This window comes from Xiphias gladius, chromosome 1 (genome assembly GCF_016859285.1).
Source record: "Xiphias gladius isolate SHS-SW01 ecotype Sanya breed wild chromosome 1, ASM1685928v1, whole genome shotgun sequence".
Lineage (NCBI taxonomy): Eukaryota > Metazoa > Chordata > Actinopteri > Istiophoriformes > Xiphiidae > Xiphias > Xiphias gladius.
Genome location: NC_053400.1, coordinates 3579141 through 3602026, shown reverse-complemented (window position 1 = coordinate 3602026; position 22886 = coordinate 3579141). Strand labels below are relative to the sequence as shown.

At 38.5% G+C, this 22886-nt stretch overlaps 1 protein-coding gene across 5 annotated transcripts in view; it reads left to right on the top strand.

Annotated features, from left to right (window-relative positions):
* cers3a (ceramide synthase 3a) overlaps positions 1–22561 on the top strand; it is a 30169-nt gene extending 7608 nt beyond the window's left edge. For all 5 annotated transcript variants that reach the window (XM_040139218.1, XM_040139226.1, XM_040139208.1 and 2 more), the window contains exons 3-11: positions 1217–1334; positions 3168–3286; positions 3426–3483; positions 5117–5167; positions 9436–9528; positions 12945–13073; positions 14153–14259; positions 16493–16646; positions 19214–22561. In XM_040139218.1, the coding sequence (XP_039995152.1) occupies positions 1217–1334; positions 3168–3286; positions 3426–3483; positions 5117–5167; positions 9436–9528; positions 12945–13073; positions 14153–14259; positions 16493–16646; positions 19214–19402 (1018 nt within the window). In that variant the 3' untranslated portion in view covers positions 19403–22561. The remainder of the gene's footprint in view (positions 1–1216; positions 1335–3167; positions 3287–3425; positions 3484–5116; positions 5168–9435; positions 9529–12944; positions 13074–14152; positions 14260–16492; positions 16647–19213) is intronic.
* The last annotated feature ends 325 nt before the right edge of the window (positions 22562–22886 follow it).

Genomic DNA, 22886 nt, shown 5'->3' with positions numbered 1-22886 from the left:
ACCATAAGGTAGTAGTCATACAGGACCAAGTAATGCTGTAGCAGCAAAGCTGAGTGTTCTGAATTGAATAAGGGTGTGTTTTATAGAGGAAAGCTGTATTATTTCCTCTTTCAAAAGTTACATAGTCTTTAACAATGAACTTTATTATCCTGAATGTGGGATGCAAGACATGAACCCCAGTTAACCATTCACTCTGACCCCTGATTCATATGTGGAAGTCACTTTTCTGGATGGGAAAAAACATTGCCAGTAAACATAATTCAGGAAGCAATTATATTTTCTTCCAAACTTATTTGGGAAAGCAAATTAGTGTATAAACGTATTTTTGGGGGACAGTGTTGGTCTAGTACAGAAATACAATAACCATTCAGCTTAGCAAAAGACTGGAGGCTGACGGAAACATCTATCTTGGTGAAAAAATCCTGCCAACTATGTCTGATTTTACTCTGCATAAGACAGAAAAAAAGTGTCTTTCCCAAAAACAATTGTTCTGTCAAGAAAGTCACTGTATATATGCAGGATGCAGGATGCAGTATATTAGGGATATGCAATAATTTTTAGTTTGGAGCTGCCATTAGCTAAATCTTAAATTGAACAATTCCCATGTAGCTTTAAAAATTAACACCCCTGCTATAAATCATGTTTATTTTACATTTGTTAATACAGATAGTTATTTTTGAATTAAGGCACTGGTTTCCACTCATTCCTGTATGGCATGAATCATTTATCAGACTCTCAAAAATCTTGCTTGCATAATACATTCTAAATTAATTATTGCTAAGGTGAGGTTATCTTTGAGTGCAGTTCAGTTGAAAATGCACACTGGATTACCTCACAATAAACCCAAGGATGCCTGGAATGGCAGACAAAAATATTACAGATTTCTAAATCTCATGAACATGATTTGCAGAATTTTGATAAGGATGGGAATTTGTGTTAAATCAGCTAAAACATACAAAGCCACTGTAATGGTCCTTCATAGTAAAACCCAGTATACAGTCAGCTTAATATTACTACTACTAATAATACTAATATTAATAATAGTATTAATAATTATTATTATTGTAATAAATAATAATGGTCAATTTTTAGTGTATCTATTGTTTATGATTTATGCAAATAAACAAAAGTACATCCAAGTCATCATGTACTGTATGTCCCTTACTGACAGTGACATTGTTAGAATTAAACCCTTTTTGTATTTACTGTGTTGTAGGTGGATAGCAACACCCCTCGCAATCTCCGCGGGGATCAGGCAGAGAGTCCATCTGAAAGCAGAGGACAACCCCATTCTGGAACTATACTACACTACTCAGTGTAGAAATCCTGCTCAGGTGAACAGTCAACATTTTGTTACTAATGTGATGGTTTAAATATCAATGAAAACATTAAACTGCAAGGTGTAGATCTCAGGTCTACAGTAAATATGGAGGTGGGCAGGCCTTCAGCTTGTCTTACTGATAAACAAAATGTCAGTTTTTTTATAACCTGGCTCTTATTTTCATAGTTTTTCCCGGCAGTATGATAACTTTAACTTATTATATGGTCCCCTATAGTTGCAGATCTGTCATCTCTGCTAGACACAGTTTTGCAAGACAGAAGCCAGGGGAACCAAATGAGCCACCAGATGTCTGTTATGGAGCGCCAAGTATTACAGAGTTAATTACTGGTTTGAACTTGAGCTCAGAACACAATGAAGTGTAAATTTTGGGCACATTGTCTTTAGGTTCCACTTCTTAGTAAGTGGATAAGAAAACTGGATTCAACTGTTTTTTGATTTTTCTTGAAAACATCTGGTGTCTGATGCACTCACACAGCTTGTGCTATTGAACTGCAATGAAAACGTTATCATAACTGACAGCCAAAACCATGACGGCAGGTCACAAAAACCAGGAATAATTGGTCTCATGTCAAGAAATTGTAGATTAAAGAGTCATTTCACCCAAATAAAAAACACATTTCACAAATTAGGCTGTATTTTTTGAAGATGTGACCAACTTCAACTTTACCTAGAGTTTTGGAGGACTTTATTGGTTTCAGGGGGCTGATGCTTGCCTGGTTTCGCTCATATCTGAGCGACAGAATGCGATTAATGTTGCTGTGTTCTCCTGGTTTAGGGTGTGGTGTCCGACAGGGATCAGTACTCTGTCCACTTTTGTTTTGTATTTTCATGCAGACTTGATAAAAAAAACTCCAAATAAATTATCATTGTTATTCTGATGACACACAAATCTATCACCCTGTAACAGCAAATTATTCCTCCTGAATTTTGAAACAGGAGAAAAGCCACTTGCAAATCCACTGTTGGATGTGAAAAAACTATCTTAAATTCAAAGCCAGGAAGGCTAAATGTTTTGCATGTTTATCCAGCCAGACATAAAAAAGTTTTCAAGATTAACCTCGATGGCTACACAATTTCTCATAGTCATACAGTCCAGAATTTGGGAATAAATTTTCATTCCTCCCTAACCTATGAGCTGCACAACATTATACAATCCTGCAACCCCTGTACATGCTTTATAAAATCCAGAATCAATTACTAAAAATGTGTTTTTCTCTGGTCTGTCCATGACAGCAACAAGAGGTCTTCATTTGGTACAAAACACAGCAGCCGGGGTTCTTAATAGATCTAAAAAGCCTGATGATATTTATTTGGTCTTGGTGCCTTTGCATTGGTTACCAGTATAAGCCAGAATTGATTTCAAAATCCGTTTTACAAGGCTTTAAAAGCATTGGCTCCCCTCCTTCCTTTACACTTCCAATCTTATTACTGAGTGTAATCCATTATGTCCTTTACATTGTCTTGATGCTGGTTATTTAACTACCCTTTGATTTCAACAAAAAATATTCTGGGGATAGAATCCCAAAACTTGGAAAATACATTTTAAAAATTCAACAGCCACATCACAGCACCTTTTTCAAAATCAGTGTCTTGATTAATCTAGTTAATTTGCAAATCTCACTGTTGACAACATTAATTGGTTCAGAACAATTTTCTTTTAACAAAGTATGACCACCACCAGTCTATTTCTGAGCTGAAAAAGGCACAGGGATCATCTTTTTGCTGGGAGATAGACATACTGTACATTTAAATTCAAATCATGCATATTTTAAACCCTCTGCTTTCTTGCACACATATTCATATATGTGTCTTAACTCTTTTCCAGGCAGACGTTGATGGGCTGTCTAAGAAAAGCAGTTTGTCAGTGAGACAAGTTGAACGCTGGTTCAGAAGAAGACGCAGTCAGGACCGTCCTGGAGTCCTGAAGAAGTTCAGAGAGGCTAGGTCAGTGCTCTGTTTGTGTGTGTGTTTGTGTTTGTGTGTGTGTGTGTGTATGTGTGTGTGTGTGTGTGTGTGTGTCTGTTTATTTCATTAATAATAATGCATTATCATCAAGAGCCATGGGTCCCTCTGCTTCCTACAGTTGGAGGTTTGTCTTCTACCTGTCTGCGTTCATTGGAGGAATAGCAGCACTGTACGATGTGAGTACCTTATATGACTGGGGCATGAGCACATGTGAACCAGAAACAAGCTTTTAGTGCGAAAAGCCACTCAAGGCAGCTGTGGTTAAGTTCTAAAGTCACTAGCAGCCTTGGGGGTGCAGTTCTACAGTTAGGTCCATAAGTATTTGGACATTGATGCAATTTTTTTAAATTTTGCCTTTGCACACCACCACAATGGATTTGAAACGAAGCCATCCAGATGGTATTGAAGTGTAGACTTTCAGCTTTAATTCAAGCGGTTTAAAAATAATACTACATTCACTTTACTGCAGTCGCCTTCGGTTGCTGCTTGTTTTTGGATTTTTCTCCCCCCAGTTCTGTCTTCAGTAAGTGAAAAGCATGCTCAGTTGGGTTGAAGTCAGGTGACTGACTTGGCCATTGAAGAATATTCCATTTCTATGCCTTGAGGAGCTCTTGAGTTGCTTTCGCAATATGTTTTGGGTCATTATCCATCTGTACTGTGAAGCACCGTCCTGTCAGTTTTGCAGCATTTGGCTGAATCTGAGCTGATAGTATAGACCTGTACACTTCTGAATGCATCCTGCTGCTTCTATCAGCAGTAACATCATCAACCAGTGACCCAGTTCCATTGGCAGTTATATATGCCCATGCCATAACACTGCTTCCACCATATTTGACAGATGATGATGTCTGCTTTTGATCATGAGCCGTTCCTTTCCTTCTCCATACTCTTCTAATCCCATCATTCTGGTACAAGTTAATCTTGGTTTCATCTGTCCAAAGAATCTTGTTCCAGAACTGTGCAGGTTTTTTAGAGGGTTTCTGAAAACTCTAATCTGGTCTTTCTGTTCTTGAGTGTTACCAGTGGTCTGCACTTTGTGGTAAACCCTCTGTATTTACATTTATGAAGGTGTCTCTTGATTGTAGACTTTGACAATGATGCGCCTGCCTCCTTGAGAGTGTTCTTGACCTGTCTAGATGTTGTGAAGCGTTTTTCTTCACCAAGGAAATAATTCTGTGATCATCCACTTTAGTTGTCTTTTGTGGTCTTCCAGGCCTTTTGGTGTTGCTGAGCTGGCCAGTACTCTCCTTTTTTTTAAGAATGTACCTAATAGTTGATTTGGCCAATACTAAAGTTTCTGCTATCCGTCTGATAGATTTGTATTGTTTTTCCAACCTGATGATGGCCTACTTCATTTGCTTTGACATCTCTTTGGATCGCATTTTGAGAGTTCCTATGAACAGCTACCAAATGCAAATTCAACACTTGGAATCAACTCCAGATCTTTTGTCTGCTCAATTTGTCATGAAATAACGATGTAACAAGCCACACCTGGTCATGAATTACTTTTGAGCCTCTGAAAATGAGGGAATATAAAAATGGCTGTAATTCCTAAATTTTAACAGGATATTTTTGTTAAACCCCTTGAATTAAAGCTGGAAGTCTACACTTCAATCACATCTTGATGGCCTTGTCTTGAATCCATTGTGTTGGTGTACAGAAGCAAAATTACAAAAATTGTGTCACTGTCCGAACACTTATGGACCTAACTGTATATCTTACATAAAAGCTTTACTCTTCACTACACTCACTCTACATTTCAAATGCACCATAGAAATATATTAACATTTTATCTCCATGTTTTTGCAGAAAGAATGGTTTTATGACACTCGGGAAGTATGGACAGGTTTTCCAAAGCAGGTTTGTATACTTGTCTTATACACCCCAATCATCATAACAACATCAGAAACATACTTAATCCTTCAGTAATACTTTTGACCTTGGATTCCTGACCTAAAATTTAATTCAGAACAAAGTTACTGCCAAGATTTTTTCTTTTCTTCTGTTTTCTCTAATTCATCTGAGTAAGGATTTGATTGGCTCTAGGTTGAAATCTTACACTGTGTCCCATCTAAATGAATACACTAAAAAACAAACACCCACCAGTAATACAAAGGGATGCATGGTCCCTGCCTGCGTCTGAAAACTTTGCTTTAATTGCTTTAATAATGTCACTATTAAGTGCAATGTGTAGCAGATAAAAGTCTGATATCAATGTGAAAAAAAAACCCCAAAAATGCAAATGACCATGAAGTATTTTCATATGATTTTGCGTGTGTGTGTGTGTGTGTGTGTTTGCCAGCTAGAACCACAAGTTTTGCTGTTTGCAGTGTGTCATGGAAATTATCTTGGATGTATGAGATTTGCTAGTTCCCAGAACAATCAAAGACTCAGTGTGATGAATCAAATCTATTTCAATTGATGCCGCATACATTGAAGGACATAACAATATTTTTGGTCGTTCTCTGGAATGGGACCTCCAGAATGCCTGCTTTTTTACCGTCACTTAAACAGGATAGAGGGAAGACATCATGCTTAATTAGTTACAGTTTAACACTAGAGAACATTGGATCAAACTGGTTGCTATATACACACATATATATTCTTGGTGTTAATCAAGTGTCTCTAACTGCCTATTTTGTTAGCATTGTGACTTCCTCAAAAAAACAGAAGCAGAAAAACACCCTGGGAATTTCCACTCAAATAACATATAGAACATAAGCATTGACACATCAATACACGGTTTATCAGATCTAATATGTTCATTTCCCACAAGTGGTGTACTGAGCAAGTGAGTATACAAACACAATGTCGTGCCACAATAAGAACTATAACTGCATTGTGAAGCAGCTGTACCACTACACCTACCAAAACACAAGTGGGTTTGTTTGGAGCCAAATAAGTGCAAACCAAAATCTGACTGCATGAGTGCTACCACTGGCCTAAGCCAGTGCAACAATAGAGGCAGTTCTTTATCACACATATGAAATAACTGTAAACACCATACAGGGTGACATAGGTTTAGTACTGACTGACATTTCTCTTGCTTTATATACTGACCATGAAAATTACTTCTAGACCTTTAGGAAAGTGTGCATTAAAAAAATATAACAAAAATCCAAACACTTATACCCTTTTTACACCAAAATATGAGCATATACACAGGTTTTTTAAACACGGGTAAACCCACTAAATGGTGATTAATTCCTTTCACATTGCCAGTAGACAGGTTGGCCATGATGTTTTTTTTTGTGGTGTCAAGTTTGACATGATGAACGCGCGGGAAAACAGGGTTAGTAAACAGTAGAAAGCAGCATGGAGGCCAGTGATTATGTTACGGCAGTTACTTTTTAATATCTTTTACTTCAGTCTCTTAAAACTCGATGCATGCAGTGTTGCATATAAAGAATGAAATTGCTGTTGCACGTTGTTCCCATAGGCTGTGAAAAAAACAATAAATGGCCATTTCCACAGCAACGTCTGGAACTTCAACACGCATCATAGCATTGCGCTGGAAAAGGGCCGAAAATTAGCGTGTCCACCCGGGTGTCATGTTTCCATCACATCCATCAACTGTAGCCGATAAATACCCGTGACTACTGCATAGTCATTTGACCTGCAATTCAATGCTGACTGCACCTTTTCCCACTGAAGACAAAAGCCAGGTGTTAGTGGGTTTTTTGTCCAGTGTGAAAGGGGCTTTACTGGATTTTTCAGCGCTCCATCCATGTCTCACAGCCTTCATTCATTGAATGGAGCTGGTTCAGGTATAATGTGACATTAGTATGGAGCTTCAGTCATATGGAAACAGGTTACCACATATGGGGGGAATTAGTAATCCCTGAGTACACACCAAGTCCCTTAGTTGCATCCATATTTCCCCCAGTGGCATCTTTTCCTTGCATGTCTTAGTCCCTCCCATGTAAGACGTGAGGAGAGATGCAGAAAAAAGGCTTAAGGAGAGAGGATTCGAGGAAATGTGTTTTTAGAAATCAGACATCCTTTCTTTTGAACTGTCATCTGAAACTATGTCAATTACTGATGACAGTGGCACTGCTGAATCACAGCTAGATGAGCTGTAATCCAGTCAGCTTTAACAGCTCTGTAGGATTTTGATGGTTTGAAGTTTGTATTTGCCCATACGTATATACAGTGTCCAAATACTAGTAAAGGCACAGTTACCTCTTCCAATGGAGCAGTTTTTTATTACTTTATGTTTCCTTTTAAAATAATCTGTTTGAAAAACATCTGCACATTTATTACAGACCTGCATTCTGTACTTTACTGATCCAAAGTGTGTTAATAGACTTCACTGCACAGAAACTCAATACGCACAAGCCATTTCTGACAGAATCCATTTATTTTATTAAATTTATTATTCTGTTTGTGAATTCATTATATAATAAACCAGGTTATGCTTAGTTGTATAACTTGGAGAAATAATTAATTCAATCAAATGTTTAAGGACAGTGAAAATTAGACACATATATCTCACGTTGAACTATAGTTTCTACATGACACATAGGGATTTTCAGATTTTAAAATGTGACTCAAATCTTGCTCATGAATGAAGGGATGTTTATGGTTCTTTTGTTAATCAGACATACAGTTAACACAGATCTACTATTATAGTCTTTAATCAGAAGACACACAAAATCTGAAATCTGGGAGTAATTTACATGGTTCTGTTATTTATCCTGGAATCAAAAAATGTATGGTAAAATGATTCTGATTCATTCTGTTAAAAGACTTCAGTGAAAGCTGATGTGGTATATCCTCACTCAAGGCTCCTTCGGTACCCCTCCTTGCTCCTCCACGATCAAATAAGGGAAATGGGATGTATTCCATGTCTCAGTTCAAGGATGGTCTTCGACGTCAGATGTGAATGGTTCCTAGTAACCTGAATGCCCTCATAGTGACTTTCACCAACTACACACTAACAATGCTCCATTATGACACATACAATACAAAAAACTAATATCCTTTGCTCTTTTGGGCTAGCAATAAATCTTGGCCAACAAAACTGACGGACATCAATTAAACTCAGTTTTCAGCTATTGGAGTTGTTGCACCACAGGGACAATTTATTTGCTTTCTGATTTTAGTTAGCATGCTTGCATTTTTAAGTATACTTTATTTTGTTCCTTCTCCAGTCTAAGTGCTCTACATCATTAAAATTATGCACAGTATACTAACGTTTGAGTATGGAATTAATTTTGTCCATTAATAAAAAAGCAGAGAAATGTGGGATCACAAACCAACCATGCAACAACTGTAACCCAAAACTCCAAAATATGACAAAAAGCTACAATGTAAAATGCAAAGAAATGTGATTTGCCTCAGTCAGAGCTTCAGGTTGACTGTATTGCCTGTCTTTTGCTTTGGGTTTCGTATCGTTCTTTTGTGCTTCTCAGTTTTTCTTTGATTTTCGTGTCTGCATTCATATCACTTAAATGCATCAGGTAAGATGACCAGTAGAAGAAAGCACTGTACTTAGTGCTTCACATGTAGAAACAGTGTGTCCTTTGGTCATTTACTGTAGCTACGATGGACACATAAAGACACAATGGACCTTTCAGGGTGACTTATCAAGTCTTGATAAACAATATAATTTTGGTTTTACCAAATAGTAATAGTGGTCTTTTTAGTAAATGTCATTAGCAGCCTTTCTTCTGCAAAAAATTTATAATTGTAACTTTGAGTGAAGGTGAAACAACACTTACGTCTTTATTTAGAAATAGAGCTCTGTTGTAGTTTTCATGAGTGGTAGGAATAGAAATCTGCTTTATATACTGACTGCAGTTCTATGTAAAAAGGGACCTTTATTACAAATACTATGATGTTATTCAGCCTAACACAATGTGATGGGAGTACATATGATCCCATAGCTTCATTATCAGGTTGTACTTGCCTTTGAGAAATGGAGTGGACTGGGAGATGGCGTCTCAGAGGGAACAAGAATTTCTTCTACAGTTCCTTCTTTCCAGCTAAAGGGTTTAGGACAAAGAGCAAAGCCTTAAGGGACAAACTTTCTGTCTATGTGACTTAGTTTAACTGTACCTTCATGTAACATGTTGTCCATCGCTTTCTGACTCTGTCTCTGTTCCTGTGCCTCTTTCTGTCTGCAGTCCATGCTGGAGTCCCAGTACTGGTATTATATCTTGGAGATGAGTTTCTATGGCTCTCTTCTCTTCAGCATTGCCTTTGATGTCAAGAGAAAGGTGAGTAGTGGTTGTTAGAGGCCAAAACTTAAACTTGGTTTAATCTCTTACACTCCTGATTCACAGTGTGTGTGTATATTTATATATATATATATATATATATATATGTGTGTGTATGTGTATGTGTGTGTGTGTGTGTTCGTATACATGAACACACACACACACACACACACACACACACACACACACACACACACACACACATATATATCTTAAAAGCTCAATAACAATCTAGAAGAGGTATAATAAGACTGGAGAAAGGCTTGGTGAGTGGTTCCAAGAAAATCTTGAAAGGTAAAAACGAAAAGAAAAAGAAGCTCAAAATAACTCAAAAATGGGGAAAAACGATAAAAAGCTACAGAACAAAACAGCCAGATCTCTTTATCAACCATGTATTCTGGTGCACAATATAAAGTATATTCATCTTAAATCAGACATGTGCTTAACCAGGGAGGAATCTCCTGTTATGTCACTTCAGGACTGTAGCTACAATTTATGACAGGTATCTGGCCAAACGGTCTTTCAGGATGTGTGAGAGAGAGAAAGAGCTAGTATGGGGTGTTTGTGTGTGTGTATGTAAGACAGAGAGATAGGGAAAATCAGATGTTTGATTCTGATGATTTCAAGTTTGTTGAATGAAGCCTTTGTCTCTGTTCCATGAGTGTGATTCCCTTATCTGGTCCTTTCCTGAGATTCCCAGCCAGGGTGACCCCAAATGGTTGACGGGTGGTTTCACATCCTGCTTTGATTATCATGACAAAGTATCAGCCTCTGCGGGTTGGAGAAGGGAGGTTCCTTGTCTGGCCAATGTTAATTCTGACACTTTTATTGAAAGTTAAGGACATTTGGCAGATCCTGAGAGTTTATGAAAAAATCAAAACCCACCGTTTATTTCATAGTCGAATTCAGTAAAGGGAATTAGTCCTCACTACATACCTGTGCACTACGAAGATTTGTTGGTACGCCTGATCTGGAGTGGCTCTAAATATACACATACTCTCAAGCACAAAAGAGATCTATTTGATTATGTGAGTAGAAATGAGCGCGGCTTAACCACAAAACCATGAGTAAGCATGGGTGGTAAATGAGGCCCCAGGTCTTATCTGACTGAGTACACCACTCAGCTCCTTGTACGTGCACCTTGACTACTGTATCACCATTCCTGCAGGGCTGCAAGCATGCACATTACAGCCTCTGCAAATGGTCCAAAATGCAACAGCTCATGAATGGTCAGTAGCATGGCCCCCACCTGAATGCCATCATTCAGGTTTATGAGCCTTCTCATTCAGTAAGATCTGCAAATAAACGACTAGTCCTACCATGACTGTAGCAGGAGATCTCAAGCTCCTCTCCTGAGAGCTACCTAACTCAGTTCGGTCAACAAATTTCCTCTGTCTTCAAAAATCACTTGAACATCTACTTCTTCTGAGAATAGTTATTCCCCTAATCTGCTATCTCTCCTTCCATCATTCCCCATATCTCTGCCTCCAAAAACCAAAAATATGTCATATGCACTTCGTGTTACTTCAGTCACCTGCATCCTTTTGGCACTTGTGTGAGGTGGAACCTGGAAGTGGAGGCACTTTTTTTCAAAGGCTTCTCCTTGATCTAGTGTGGTTTGGATTGTACCTCATTTGTATGTTGCCTTGGAAAAAAGTGTCTGTCAAATTAATAAATGTGCTTACTAAACTGAATAGAAAACAGTTTGGGGGTGTCCTGGTGAACTAGTGGGTAAGACACATACCATAAACTTCTAAGTGCCATTAGAAGGCAACTGGACCTGCTTGAGGTTCTTGAAGACATCTCACCTCTCATCTGAAAGGCTTTATTCAGTTTTAACCGACTGGTGGGGAGTCCCAGGCATTCAACGTCTTGTATCGTTATTAAGACCTTGAGAGTCGTTGAGGTTACAGGTGAGTCGTTGATCCACCTGGCCATCATGTGAGTAGTTAGGGTCACGTGAGTCATGGTGTAAATGGGTGTTTAGCTGCCTGGCGAGGGATCTCAAGACTGCATTGTAAGTGGCTGCCAGGTGGAGTCATAAACCACCTCTTCTGTTTAATGATGGTTGTTCCAGCATGACATAGATGGCTTCTTTCACTCCTGTTTCAAACCATTGGTCTTCTCTGACCAAAATGTGTACATTGCTGTCCTCAAATAAATGTCCCTTGTTCTTCAGATGTACTATAGGTGGACTGCTGAGTCCTGGAGTTGGCTCTCCTTTGTTGTGCCATGCGCTTCTGAATTTGTTGTTTTGTTTACCCTGTGTACAGGTCTTTGCATTCCTTGCTGTATTGAACTGCATGCACTACATTGCTCCGCTTATGTCTGCATGTTTTGTCCTTAGGTTGGACAAAGCCCTACTGGGCTTGAAATGCACAGGGATACAGTGTTTGTTAAAGATCTTCCTGAGTTTTTCAGATACTCCCACAACATAAGGAATGACCATGTTGTTCCGTTTATAGTGGTTTTCTTCACTGTCTGTTCTGTATCTTTTTGTGGTTTAGACGAAGGCCCAGTTTGGGTAACCATATGTTTTATGTGCTTCCCTGATGTGTTTTTGCTCCTTTTCCTTCCCCTCTGTCCTTGTGGGCAAATTCTGAGCCCAATGGTGTAGGGTTCTGATAACCCCCAGCTCCAGTGGGTGATTACGGCTGCTTACGGTTGCGGCTTCTGTCATCTTCAATTTGCACCACAAAAAGGCCAGACTATTTCCTCTGAAATCCCCCTGGGTGAACTTGATGTTGAGAATCTTCAAAGACACCATAAACTAGGAAAAAAATGCCCCCTAGTTTGATTCAAGCCAAGGACCTTTGTTGCATGTCATTTACATTTCTATCCCCTAATTTCCTGTCACCTCTCTACTTTCCAATTTTAAATAAAGCAATAAATAGCCCCCAAAATAACATATAATGATAACACACACACACACACACACACACACACACACACACACACACACACACACACACACACACACACACACACACACACACAAAACCAGAACAAAAATCAAACAAACAAACTATCTGATAAAACAGCCAGCAGCAGCACTCTAGTAATGGCCTCACACAAATTCCATGTACTACTGAATGCTTAATCAAGCATAGCCATTTGCTTTGCTTTGCTGAAAACATTCAGGCTCCCCAGAGGATGAGCCCTTCTGATTTCTATGATCCCCTTACCTTTCCTCTAGCACCACCCTAAGGATGAACAGTTTTAGCACCACTAATGGTAATGGTAAAAAAGTTAAATCATCAGTATGAATGTTACTTACTCCAACAGTTTCATAATGGGGTATGTAAGTAACACTGTAGCCTCTAAACAGTGCTAGAGAGACTTTAGTCGTCTGGTAAAGACTATGAATGTTCTCCATGTTAACTGACTGATGTGATTTTATTTTTTCCCTCCTTCAGGACTTTAAGGAACAAATCATCCACCACTTGGCCACACTGGTCCTCTTATCATTTTCCTGGTGTGTCAACTACATTCGTATTGGAACACTAGTTATGCTCATCCATGATGCCTCTGATGTGTTAATGGAGGTCAGTCACAGCCACACATGGGTATAAACAGCTCTATCGCCTGATTAAATGTTGATACTGGATGACCCTGCAAAACCCCTGATTATGTTCACTGTTCCAAAAATGTTTCTACAATGTCAGTGCTTGGAAACTACAGTACAGAAAGAAATACCAAACAACATCGGTATCCCTTTTTTCTGCTTTTAGCGCCATCAGGCTTCACAAGCCGTATGCCGGAAACACGTTTTTCTGTCAGTGTCAGATGTTAATAGTAAGCGAATTGTGATATCAGCAGTGTTCCATGGTACTTGAGATTCATTAACAGGATAATTAACCCAGTGTTAATGCATTCAAATCAGTTAAAAAGTAATTTGTAGCATCTTAACACCTATATATCTGGGAGCAACCACTTCCCTCATGATTTAGGGGGAGTCTAGTGTGGCAAGATAACTTCACATAACATCTGCTTTTGCTTTTCTCTATTCAAACAACAATTTTATATGATTTATTACTATTATTATCATTATTATTATTATTGCCCTTTGATAGACTGCCAACCTGTCTGCCTCTCACCCAATGTCATCCAGGAGTGGCTCTTGCCCCCCTGTGACCTGCAAGGGATAAAGTGGTATAGCAAATGTAGGATGATGGATGGATTATTATAATTATTATTATTAGTGGTAGTAGTAGGTCTAGTAGTAGTACTAAAACAAAGGTATAACAGTAGAATGTCTGCCACATGTAGCACTATAGTATGATATACTGCAGAAAATGGGCCGTAATTTAGCTTAAACCTGCTCTGTGTTGTTGAGTGTGGTTGATTAACAGTACAACTCCTTTTTCTTTTAGTCTGGTGGCATTTAAAAATACAGTGTAATAAGAAAAATAGAATCAGTTGTCAGTATTAGGCCCGCCTAGCCAAAAAAAATGCAGTTTATGCTGGAACTGTTTTAGTGAGGTAGTGAGGTGGAGGCTGTAATTTGTGTTGATGGTAAATTTAATTGTGTTATACTGAGAGATGTTCCCAGCATTTGTCTGTCCTCATTGCTCTGTGTTTTTGAATGAGGTTGATTAACAGTACAACTTTCTTTTTCTTTTAGTCTGCCAAATTATTCAACTATGCCAAATGGGAGAAAGCCTGCAAAACTCTTTTTGTTCTGTTTGCCATTGTGTTTATGGTAACACGACTGATCATCTTTCCATTTTGGTAAGCTGATAAATGAGGTGTGTGTATGTTAAAGAGGAGTGTTTGTGTGTGTGTGTGTGTGGGAGAGAGAGAGAGAAAGAGAATGAATCTCCATATGTATTTATGTATATTCACAAGTATGCTAAATGACTAAGCTTTACAGAATGACATTTAAGTTTCTTTTCATTGTTCTGTTAGATCTGGACATTTCAACTTCAGTTTTTTTTTTTTATAAACTAAGACCAACAATCTGAGAAATGTATTTGTGTTGCTGATTACACACTGAAGATGACAGATTATAGTATTCTGTTTCATGATTATTGCTTTATAATTCAGTAAAAAATTAGTTAGACTGAATAGTTAATTTAGCTGTTATGAACAAGGAAATTAATTTGAAGTTCTACTGGGTTTGACTATATTCACAAGCTCAGTTAAAGTGGAATAACAATAAATGAAGTAGTTGTTAGTATACATACTGTAGTTACTGTTACTGGAGTCACAGATACCACTGGCAGAAATGGTTATGCTATTCTGGTTCTTGTGAAATGCTCAGAACACAATGCTGCTTTACTCAAATGTTGTTCATCACAGAATGATTATTCTGAGAATCCCTCCCACTGAGCTTTATTGCTACCTTACTGTTGGCATTTCAAAATACAGTGTAGTAAGAAAAATCAGTTGTCAGGATTAGGCCCGCCTAGCCAAAACAAATGCAGTCTAATCCAACAGCCATGTAATAGATCCTACCTTAATGCAGGTTATAATGTTCACTTTATGCTGATGGTAAATTTAATTGTGTTATACTGAGAGATGTTCCCAGAATTTGTCTGTCCTCATTGATATAAATGTGGTGGACAAACTATTAAGGAACATTCAGCCAGTGAGATGTTAGCACTGTATCTGGGTGGCAGAAGGGAGCAACCCTGTCACTGTGGCTACAAGGACTATCTCTGATCCTAACAGCAAGCTGAAGGTTGCTGCCATCCAACTACTCTAATCTTATCATGTAGCATAATAAAGCACATTGTACCTTAAAGTAGAGGACATGGTCAATTTATAGGATTTAGACAACTAATATCATAAACATTGTTTATTGTCCCGAGCTGGATAATCACATTTTTAAACCTTTAAGCTAAATGTGCTCCACAGCTTTTTTTGAAAAGCTGTATAATTCAGTTAACTCAGATAACACTAAATAGCTCCTCCATCATTTACCTCTGTGCTTTTTTTTTTTTTTGTGGTACTCGTTGCCACACTGTGAGCTGTGATAGCGATTAAAAAGTTAAACCGTCATCAGCTTGGAAAGCAGCAGCAAATAGTCCTGCACGATCAAGACGGCATTAGCCTCCCTCACCCTCCTGCTCCTGCTGCTGCTTGCCTCAGTGGCGCTGTGGTTAGAATGTCACCATTAGAAACAATGTAAAGTTATCTCTATCTGAAAGTATCTGTAGGAACACTTGTCTGGGGTAGTTTCTACTCCACTACATTTATTTTGACAGCTTTAGTTACTAGTTACTTTTAAAAAGAAGATTTTACACACTGGATAATATGACAAGCTTTTAAACCAGTGATTTCCAACCTTTATGGCTTCTGACATCTTATAAAAAGCAGTGTGTAGTCGGGCTCATATTTTAGATGTCTATGAGTTCTTAACAGCTCCACCAAGTATTGATTTGATGGAGCTGTTAAAAGCTTCTCACATGGTTTTATTTCAGTAAATGTTCAAATGATCCAATTCTCCCCAAAAATCAAAGATTAGAGAAAAAAATCCAAAAACTGAAAACAGATTTGAGTATCAGAACTATGTTTTTTCTTCTTTCCTCTCCGATTAATCATCTCACGACCCCTCAGATTTATCTGGTGTCCCTGTATAGAAAACTTTATATAAAGTAGGTCAAACTAGCTCCACCTCCAGCAGCAACAACAGGTACATGCAGCTGACACATACTGATGCTTCAGTATTAATAATATAATGATGACACATATAATAATATATTAGTCAGAAGAACAAAACCATCACTTTTACTTTTATACTTTAAGTACATTGCTGCTAATACTCAGGTAGTTTGACATCAGTAAGATTTTTCATGCAGGACTTTTACTTGTAATGGAGTATTTTTACATGGCTGGATTGGTACTTTTATTTAGGTCAAGGATCTAAATGCTTCTTCCACCGCTGCTAATTACATGGGACACGGGTCGGAACGCTGGACAGGAGAGGTTTTCACTTGTTTCTGTTCTGCCTGTGTTTCAGGCTGATCCACTGTACCTGGGTTTACCCCATTCACCACTACCCCGCCTTCTTTGGCTACTATTTCTTCAATGTGATGCTGGTGGTCCTCCTCTGTCTTCACATATTTTGGGCTTACCTCATTCTCTGCATGATCAGGAAATTCATGTTTGGCAATGTAAGTCATCTGTCATCTATCAATATGTCCTGATCTTTTTTGACGGGTAAAAATATTTGTCTGGCAATGTGTTCTTGTAAGGGCATTGAGACATCATAAGACATTATTTCAGTTAGGCTGTATGGCAGATCATGAACATAAACCCCCAGGCATTACATCACTATATCATACTTTATTTAAATTCCCCACAGCAACTGTGTTTACATACATTCATATAGAGAGGTAATTGTGGTGAACAGAAGGTCTGCAGTGTATGGCTTTGTTAGATGTGTGGTACTGAGAAGGAGAAGGTAACTTGATTATTTCATTTCATGAAATATATTCATGTTGTCCTCACTCTTGGCATCTCCACCACCATCAGAAACTTGTAGGAGAAAACACAAGCAGCCCAAGCTGACTAGTCACAGTTCTTGTTTTCCGTACTTGATACCTCTGTATTGTAGCTGTTGAAGCTCCAATGTGCAGTACTGAATACTGTGAAGCCCCCTAACTCAGAAGTATAAATCCATCTTAACCCTAACCTTAACTCTTGAAATTCATGAGCATAAATAGACTTCGATAAAGTAGTACTCAGACTTGACTATCAAATTATCTAAATCAAAAGTTCTGCCTGTTTGCCTCATACATCTGCCTCTCACTCTCTGTAGTCCAGTCCCCATGCTCACTACATCAAGTTCAGTATTGTAGTTAGGTTTTATATTTCAACAGTGAGTTTTCAGGGAATTTTATATTTTGGTCGGCTTTCTTAAGGCCTTATTCTGGTTTATTTCTGGTTTATTTTTTTAAGTTTTGGCAATTATTCACTGTCAGTCAGTAAGCTGTACTCACCAAGATGGTACATAAGATCTGGGTACAGCACTAATAAAAAGTCTGATCAGATTATCAGACAGGTTGGAAAAAAATCCCCAGGTCAGCCAAACTTACTTTGACCACAACTCCTTCCGATTAAAGTACAAAATACTTTGCTCCTTGGCCTTTAGAACAATACACAGAAGCATTTCCTGATCCGACCCCCTAATCGGCAGGACGACATCATCTGTGCCATGCACAACCATTACAAATCGCTGTTGAAAATTAAATTTGTTTTATTACATGACAATGCTGCTGTATAGTTAAGGTTTGGTTGGGTTTAGGCAGAAAAACAACTTGGTTAAGATTAGAGAAATTTGGTTTGGGTTAAAATGACAATTTTGTTAAGATTAGGGGATCTTCATCAGCAAGGTTGTAATGATAATGACTCAGCTAAAGTTAGGTAACTATCGTGGTCATGGTTAAAAGACACCAACATTGTATGAAAGACGTTTTGTTGATCCATTTATCCACCCCAACCTCCTCCCTCTGTGGATTCTTGGCTCTGGCTGCTAGACGGCTTTGTCACAAAGTTGTTTCGGGGCATTTGCTGAAACGACTGATGGTGTCCTCTTTCTGGAGAGGACAGTCTCTATTTAGAGGCAAATATTAGATGAACTGTAAAATTATTACCCGAATTTCTCAGTTTAGGTTTGACCTCCCATACTTCCTGTGGTTACCATCATTTCAGGTGTGCTCACTTTTGGTTTTGAAACTCCACAGCAGAAAAACGACAACATCAGTAGTTTTTTTCAAATACCTAAAGTACCCCGTGTTAAAGTTTACCTGACAAGTATCTCTCATGGCTGTGTGAACTTCATGTATGTCTGGAGCCATGGAGGAAGTAGTGGGTAGGTGTTGTTGGGTTGTTGGTTGTTGTTCATTGCCCATTATCTACCAATAGTCAACACTGGTTACTTTTAACCATGATTATAATCTTTCCCCTAACCTTAACCAAGTGTGTTTTGTTCCTAAACTAACCTTAACCTTAACCACTGGACATCATTGTAGTGATGTCACCATGTTCCCAGATTTCAGCCATTAACTTGGTGAGTACAATGTTTCCATAACTGATAGAAATGATGGACAACTCTACAAAAATAAGACCATGCTGTAATACCAATAATTATTCTTTATATCTGTTTACTCGTATGAAGCTATCACAATATCTGTTCCCTTTATGATGACAGATTGTAAGAGATAATCAGTAGATAGTCCCAGCACCGATAGTCATTGGGGAGAATCACCTCATTGTGTCCACATGTCTGTCTCTGCTCTGTGAGCTGCCTTGTTAGAAACAGTTCACTTAGCTACCAGGAGCAAATATCTATTACCATTCCAGACTATGAGACATTCCAGACAAACTGTTGCTATTAACCCCTAATTATTTTTGACTTAGTATAAAGAAATATGTTTGTGATTGAACAACACATCAGAGAGCACTATGACTCGAAAGGCAGTAAACAGAAAGCAGTAAATAAAAAGCTTCACTGTTTCCACTGAAAAGAACCCAGAACTCTAGCTCATTGTCCTCTGCTGCAGCTCAGGTTCCAAATCTGCTTTCAGGGGGATGTTTTGTTCTCTTTGACTTTGGCTGTGGGCTCCACCAGTTGATTGTTGTATTTGCTCAACACCCTCGTTCCCTCCCTCCATTTTCCCCTTTTTTTCCACCCTTCCCCTAATATGTACTTTCTTTCTCTACAACTCATATGTCACAGCTGACCAGAGATGAGAGAAGTGATAATGAAGAGGAAGAGGAGGAAGAGAGCAGCTCAACAGAAGACGAAGTCGTAGGACAGCACAAGCTTGGCAATGGATTGGCAGTTGATGAGAAGGGGGACAAGAACGGCTGCTTTGGATGCTTGTCTCCGCCAGAGAACATGTGCCAGTCAAAGACTGTGTACTGACTCATGCTCAGTATGATCAGTGAAACTGTAAATGACAGAAACAGAACAATGCTAAATACATTTAATCCAATATGGACTAAAAAATAAGAAAAACGTGTGATTTATTCCTTCAGATGGTAGAACAAAACCTAACCCAAATAAGCCTTGCTGTTCTCACAGCAATTTGACCTGCGCTTACATATAGGGAGAGAGACTTTGAGATGTTTTTGGCTCTCTGTTCCTCCCCAGTGTTGTCAGTGGCAGCACTTCACTCGACAGCCCTGCAGGTCAAAAGAGACCAGTGAACCAAATGAGCAAACCAAACACAAACCCCACTGTGTGCTCATCATCACATCTAATTTGTTCTGTGTTGTTTGTGAAGTGCAGAGCCAGTGTACTGTGAACCATCCCCCCAGCTGCTTTGCCTCACCAATTCATCCATCGAGGCCTGCTGGCTTTTATATCAACCCTCTGTCGGCTTGCACTGCTTATTTACCGTATGGTCATAGGGAGATGAATGGGAACCAGATCCTGTGTATATATCCTGTTAGCTCCAAGTTCTTATCAAGTACAGTGCGCCCAAAGACCCCATTCTGGAATAATACTAAGTGACTGCAGGTTTTCTGTATGTCAGTTAGTTTGTAGTGATTTTATTAAATACATCATACACCATGTGTATATAGTAAAATAATGTCTTAAAACTAGATTTTGACAAAGGTCTCTGCGAGTCAGGGCCACAAGTTTAAGTAATGATACAGGACCTGGTTTGTTATTTCCCCCCCAAAATTGCAAATAATATATTACCAAAACCATTGGACATGCATTGATCCTGGGAGTTATGGAGGCCCTGACAGTCTGGGATTTTGGGGCATTTGCCAGCTTTGCATGTTTGGTAATCCATTTTTGGGCCCATAGTTGTAGAATGTGTTTTGCCTGGATTCTCTGACTGGAAGAATGGAGTCATTTCAGATGCTAACAAGGCAATAGTTCATCATTTTTTCTAATTTCTGGAACTACCATTCATTTGTATGCTAAATTCAAAATAGACATAAAAAGTGATGGAAAGACACATACTTCTTGATAATGTGTGCAAAATAATACCCTCTTTCAGGGCTTTAGTGTTGTTGAGTCTAACAAGTCGTCTTCTTCTTTCTTGATTGGAGAAAAAAGTTTGCTTATTTTACTTTGGTTTGGTGTCTAACACTATAACTCTTTCCATTTTCACATATGATGAGCCAAAGTTAATCCAGAAATTCTGGGTTCCGTTGCAGAAGTAAGAAAACCTATTTCAAAATCTCATTGATATTTGTAGCAATGTTAATAAAAATCTAGCCCTGGAATAGAGGCTTTCTTAACAGTATGTCATGGAGCTTGAATCAAATGTTTAGATTAGGATGGCAATTTTTTGAAAAATGAACTAATATTGTTGTTTATTTAATATGTCTGGTTTTATCAGTCTTTAATGCAGAGGTGTTCAGTACATGCACAAATGAATCAACAGACCTAAAACTGTACTGACTACTCTGAATCAGAATCAGTGCTGAACTATGCGGCTGCCTGAATGGTGATGAGTTCACTTCCTGCTGTACATACTGAATTGTTTTTGTACAGCCTGAAGTCCTTTTGAACAGTGATCCATTCACTAACTGATAGGCGCACTGGACTGCATTTGAGCGATGATGCATTCACTTGCTGATGTATGTACTGATGTGCATTTCAATGATGGCGCGACAATTTAGATTAGGAGAAAAATGAACAAACAACATAGTCACTGACCAGGAATCTTTTAATTGAATTGAATGAAGTGATTTGAAGCAAAGCGATTTGTGATTTCCACCTGCACTTTAGCATACACCATTTCCCACAAGCTCTAGACCTTCTCAGATTTAATGTCACGGATCGAAAGAGGAGGAGACAAATTCATGTGCCAGTTGAGTGTCTGCAGTTAGCCAACAACTAAAAAACTGGGAAAAATTAATGCAGAAGAGAGCTTTGATGATTTTTATAGATATGGCAAAAAGCAAATGGCCAAAACAAAATTCCGATGAAATTGGTACTTACGCTTGTGAATTTTCATGAGAGTTGTAGTTTTTTCTGTGCACAAAAATCATTGTTTTAAAGAAATGCTGAATGAGAGATTGCAGTGAGTTACAGAATGTAGTGGAACAGAGGCTACAACATTCAAAATTGTTTTTTTTTGGAGTGTGACCACAGTCATTCTATAAGCTTAAACCACATTTTTATTATTGTTTACATTTTGATGAAAGTCCCGTAACCTCAGTGAAGTAGTCACTTTAAACCAAATGACAATGTTTCCCTAACCCTAACAAAGTCTTTATTTCAACCCAAACCATGATCCATCCATAAACCTAACCAAATCCTAACTATAGCCAGAGGTGTAGTGGTGTGTATACACAGGTATACAGCATATACCCACCTCTGGGAAGGCGGATTTAGTGTATACCTACTGAAAAAGAGCTAGCTAGTAAAAAATGGCAAAGCACATCTTGCAGACTACAAGCTACCATGTTAATAAATAAAATAACCTGTGAAGACCACAGCTTTCTCAGTTTTGGTCTGGGTTGTGTCTAATGCAACATGGCTAGGCCACACGGTAAGGAATTGTCTGACCAAGTAGGAAACCAGAGGGTGAGACTTCTTAAAGATGGGAGAGGGTACAAGAGAATCAGCAAGCTACTGAAAATAAATGAATAAATAATAAGCCAAAACCACTAACAGAATGGTTTACGAGATATAACAAGAGCCATACTACCAATAACAGAAGGGACAGCAGGCGTCCTCAAAAAATGGCAACATGCAGAATTCGATATTTACACAACCTTGCACTGAAAAACAGACAGGTAAGTGCTTCTGACGTGGCACATGAATTATATGTGGGAATCAGTGTTTCAGTGAGTGATCAGACAGTGCCAAGGACATTGCATGAAGTCAACCTATACGGATGGTGTCCAGGAACAAAAGAGGTGTAAGTATCTAACACGTCACAATGTAGTACATTCAAACAAAATTATCATCGTCAAATTCCAAACAAAGCCATTGTGAGTAATGCCACTAATAGCATGAGCAGATAAGGAAATATTTCAAGATTTTGATAAGTAAATTCAATATGTACTAGCCAGGAGTGTCTATCAAGTCTATCATTTAACCTAACAACGCCAGGCAATCTGTAGGGACAATCGCAAGCTAAACAAGACTAGGTCAAAAACTAGTATATGGCTGGACCAACCTTTATCTGTTTGCTTCTCCCCTACTTTCTGTGCTCACATATACAGTAATTAAATACAGCTGAACTCCCAATAAAGTGGTTGTCATTTACAAGTCTGATCAGACAGTGCAAAGGACGTTGTCGAGTCAACCTCAAGCTCCATAAAAATACGCACAAATACAACCAGAAGCAAAAACTGTCTGACAGGGATTACACCGATGGCAGGAGCAGAAAGGAGAGGCATCTCCACAAGGAGACAATGAGACGATCATAACATTG